The following is a 3,660-nucleotide window of genomic DNA, read 5'->3' as shown; positions in this document are numbered from 1 at the left end:
TCCTGTCTGGCTAAGCTCAATCTGGAACTCCATAGTGGACTGGCTCCTGTGTGGGAGAGCTGGACCAGCAGGCAGGCAAATATGAAGCCTTAGCCCAGGAGAGGGAAACGAGAGGTACACACATCATGGATGGGGTGAACCCCCAGCCCAACAGCGACTTTTGTGGGTAAACTGAGGTATAAGATCTTGCTGGGAAGAACTGGGCAGAGTGGTCAGGGACATGGTCTAGGGAAGTCTGGGCTCTGGGACCAGCAGAAGAGTGGAAGAGGGACATTGTCTAACCTGATCCCAGTGTCAGAAGACCTTGACATTGGTCCTAGGGTGTTGTCCCAGCACTTTCCCGTCTCACCACTAATTTGGGGATCAGGAGGCTGTGGGGGCATGGCTGTCAAAGGCAGCAAGTCTACGGTCAGCCAGGCCTCCTGAAGTCAAGGACTCACCTGGAAGGGCCTCCTGCTCCCTGAGCCACACCCCTGCCATTCCAGGCCTTGAGATCAGCAAACCGCAGAGTTCCTGTGCCAGCTGAGGCCTTGGCCATGGAAGGTCCTGGTGCAGAAGAGGCTCCATCAATGGCAGGTGAGTTCCTTGGATGGTATTGGGTGGGCTACCCCGGGACCCTCGCCCACAGCTGGAGGATGTGGAACTATCCGGCTTGGGTCAAGGCGGCATTAGAACAGGGTTTGGGCCAGGCTGCAAAGAGGTGGGTTTCCAAATGAAGAACCTCTCCCAGCTGTGGGACATTCAGGATTTGGTAGGCGAGGAGCCTCCTAGCAACTGGGAGCTTCAGACCCAGCAGCCTGGGAACCCTCCAGTGCACTCGCACCCAGGGCACAAGGTTGGGCTAAGGGACTGGGGCTGCCATCCGCAGCCTCCAGTCCACCCTGAGGCCTGCTGTTCTCATCCCCAGCCCACTTCTTGGGCTCACTGTCCCATCGCCAGGCCCCTCACTTGACTCTAACCCTGCCTGCTGCCATCTGGTCTATGCTTCCATTCCTGCTATCATCCCTAACCCATCAGCTAGTCAGGCTTCCCTGGGCACCTTCTCCTCTCAGCCTACCCAGGTCTGGCCAACCAGGGCACCACCTGCTGCCTGAACAGCCTCCTGCAGTGCCTCTTCTTCACGCCGCAGTTCCGCCATGCCATCCTCAGGTTAGACCAGATGGAGGGTCACCAAGCCCCCACCTGCAGGGTCACCTGGGAAGCTCCGCCAGTGCCCCTCCCCCTGCAGCTCCTTCCTGCTCTGCTCTGGGACATGGTAGGGGAAAGGGGCCCCACCTGGCTGCAATGTCAGAGGACAGGGGTGGTCATGCTGGTGGCCGGGGCTGCAGGGACTGTCCACCTCAGCTCTGAATGAACATAGCCTGTGTGTCTCTCTTTTGGGAACCCTGCAGCTGTGAGGACCTGGAGGAGTCCAGCCTGGTCACTCAGCTGAGGAAGGTCTTTGTGGCCCTGCAGACGGCCCAGGGGCCTGTGACCACCTCCGCCATCACCCGCTGCCTGGGGCTGAGAAATGGTGAGAGTTGGAGTCAGAGGGGCTGGGACCCCAGAGGCAGCTGCTCCCAGGACTCTTGTCCCTATTCCTTCTCCCAGCATTGCTGGTCTCTGAGCTCTCCCTCCCAAAACAAGGAGGGAGCAAGCAGCATCTTCATCCCATCTCATTGGGAGGGGACACCTCTGCCCTCTGCCTCCTCCTCCTCCCCCCGTCTCTACCTCCCCGTGCCCCCTTCTTCCTGGCTGGTCTGCTCATGGGAGTAGAGGTTGATGGGGAGCCAGCGCTCAGAGCACAGGGGTCTCACCAGGACCACGTCCCCCTCCCTGTCCCCTGGAGCAGTGCACCAGCAGCAGGACGTCCTGGAGTTCTTCCAGACCCTGCTGACCAGGATGGCTGCTGAGCGAGCGGAGCTGGGGCAGGTGAGGTGCCTGGGAGTGAGGGGTGCCCTGCCCTCCTTCACCCCTCCACCCCTCACACCACGACCATGGGGGCTGACAGCCCCTAGGATTTCCTGCTGAGGAAGCTGACCCAGGATACTGTGTCCATGGGGACTGGGGTTCCTGTCCAGAGTCCTGTAGGGAAAGGACTCCAAGGAAGGGCCTTAGTGGGAGGTTTTCCACCAGCTGTTCTTAAGGAGAAAGATGGGCAATCTTCTGCCCTGTCATTTATCACCTCTGAAATCCTGCTGGAGACTCACTTAGGGACCAGCTCCAACCAGACAACCAGGAGTCTTTTGAGAGAGTCTGACTGTGGTGGGGATGAGGTGATCCTTACCTGTGGGGGGAAGGGAAGGTAGAGTGGGTGGTCCACCTGTGGACAGTGTCTGGACAGGTGAGTGGGTGGTCCACCTGTGGACAGTATCTGGACAGGTGAGTGGGTGGTCCACCTGTGGACAGTATCTGGACAGGTGAGTGGGTGTTCCTAGGTCAGAGTGCAGTGTGCAGAAGGACAGTTCCTTTGGTTCCTGCACAGGTGGGTTCTGAGTGGAGTTGGGGAGCAGCCAAGAGGAGGGCCTGGGAGCCCACAGGGTCAGCTGGCTCCTCCTGGACCACAGGGAATGACCCCCACCAAGACACAGAGCCTGTCAGGCAGGTCCTGGGCAGGTCAGTCCTGTGTGGACAGTGGAGGCAAGGTGTCAGTGGAGACATTGAAGGACGTGTGGAGTCTGCCCATTGTCCTGCAAGCCAGGAGGGACGCCCCTATCCTGACCCAGGCCAGGGCCATGAGTGGGAGTGGGGGTTTAAGGAGTAGCCCCCTGACAGGAGGCCACAGGAATGTGGGTGGAGGACAGCGCTGTGGGGCCACTGAGCCCACCCCAGTTCCCTGATCTGACCCAGTCCTTCACTGGGGCGAGGTCAGCTCTGAGCAAACAAGTGGGTGTGTGGGGAGGGGTGTCCAGTGGGCAGGGCTCCTTCTGACCTCCAGCCTGAGGTCTGGTGGGAATCAGGTAACCCCAGGAATACAGGGTGGTGCAGCCCTCCCTGTGGCCCTGGACTCATCATCCCCACTCAAGGTGTGGCCACTTGTGGCTGCTGCCCCGGGACTCAGGTGGCCGCTTGCTTTCAGCTGTTCCAGATGACCACAGAGCACGTGATCCGGTGCGAGGAGTGTGGGGAGGAGACGAGGCAGGAAGAAGAGCGGCTGTTCCTCATGGTGCCAGCGACGCAGGTCGACGGAGGTCCCCTGTGCTCCGTGGTGAGGGCCCCTCGCCCATTCCCACCTGCTTCACTCCCCCACCTCCCTGCCTGTGTCGGGGGCTCTCCTGGGGGCCCAGCCTGGTGGAGACACTGCAGCAGACGGGGTCCTGCACGGGCCATGGCCCTTGCCTGTGGGACGCCAGCCCCTGGGTGCCTACCAGTCCAGGACCAGCCTCAGCTGGACATTTAACCTCCTCCCAGAGCACTGAGGCTCACTGTAAGGGGTGTGGCTGTGGTCCTTTCTGATCTGAGGGGGGGACAAGACACCACAAGGGTCTTGGATGTGTCAGGTCAGGGCTGCCTGGTCCCTGGGCCTGCTGTGGTCTGGATGGGTGGGTTGGAAAGCACCTGGGGGAGACCCAATCTGACCTGGACTTGTCCTCCCGGCCCCTTAGGCTGAGTCTGTGCAGGCGTTGTTCCGGGAGGAGCAGGTCACAGGTGACAACCAGTACTACTGCGAGCAGTGTGACC

The 3,660-nt window shown here is 60.6% G+C and overlaps 1 protein-coding gene across 1 annotated transcript in view; it reads left to right on the top strand.

Annotated features, from left to right (window-relative positions):
* Positions 1-381: 381 nt before the first annotated feature.
* The window catches only part of LOC102855121, a 10,935-nt gene continuing 7,656 nt past the window's right edge, over positions 382-3,660 (top strand). The window contains exons 1-7 of the mRNA XM_006893495.1: positions 382-408; positions 486-576; positions 1,053-1,149; positions 1,392-1,513; positions 1,832-1,911; positions 3,059-3,187; positions 3,585-3,652. Coding sequence (XP_006893557.1) covers positions 382-408; positions 486-576; positions 1,053-1,149; positions 1,392-1,513; positions 1,832-1,911; positions 3,059-3,187; positions 3,585-3,652 — 614 coding nt within the window. The remainder of the gene's footprint in view (positions 409-485; positions 577-1,052; positions 1,150-1,391; positions 1,514-1,831; positions 1,912-3,058; positions 3,188-3,584; positions 3,653-3,660) is intronic.

Source organism: Elephantulus edwardii, unplaced genomic scaffold (genome assembly GCF_000299155.1).
Source record: "Elephantulus edwardii isolate Elephantulus edwardi_28Jun2011 unplaced genomic scaffold, EleEdw1.0 scaffold00127, whole genome shotgun sequence".
Taxonomy (NCBI): domain Eukaryota; kingdom Metazoa; phylum Chordata; class Mammalia; order Macroscelidea; family Macroscelididae; genus Elephantulus; species Elephantulus edwardii.
The sequence above is the reverse complement of the archived record's forward strand: the minus strand, read 5'-3'. Positions and strand labels throughout refer to the sequence as shown.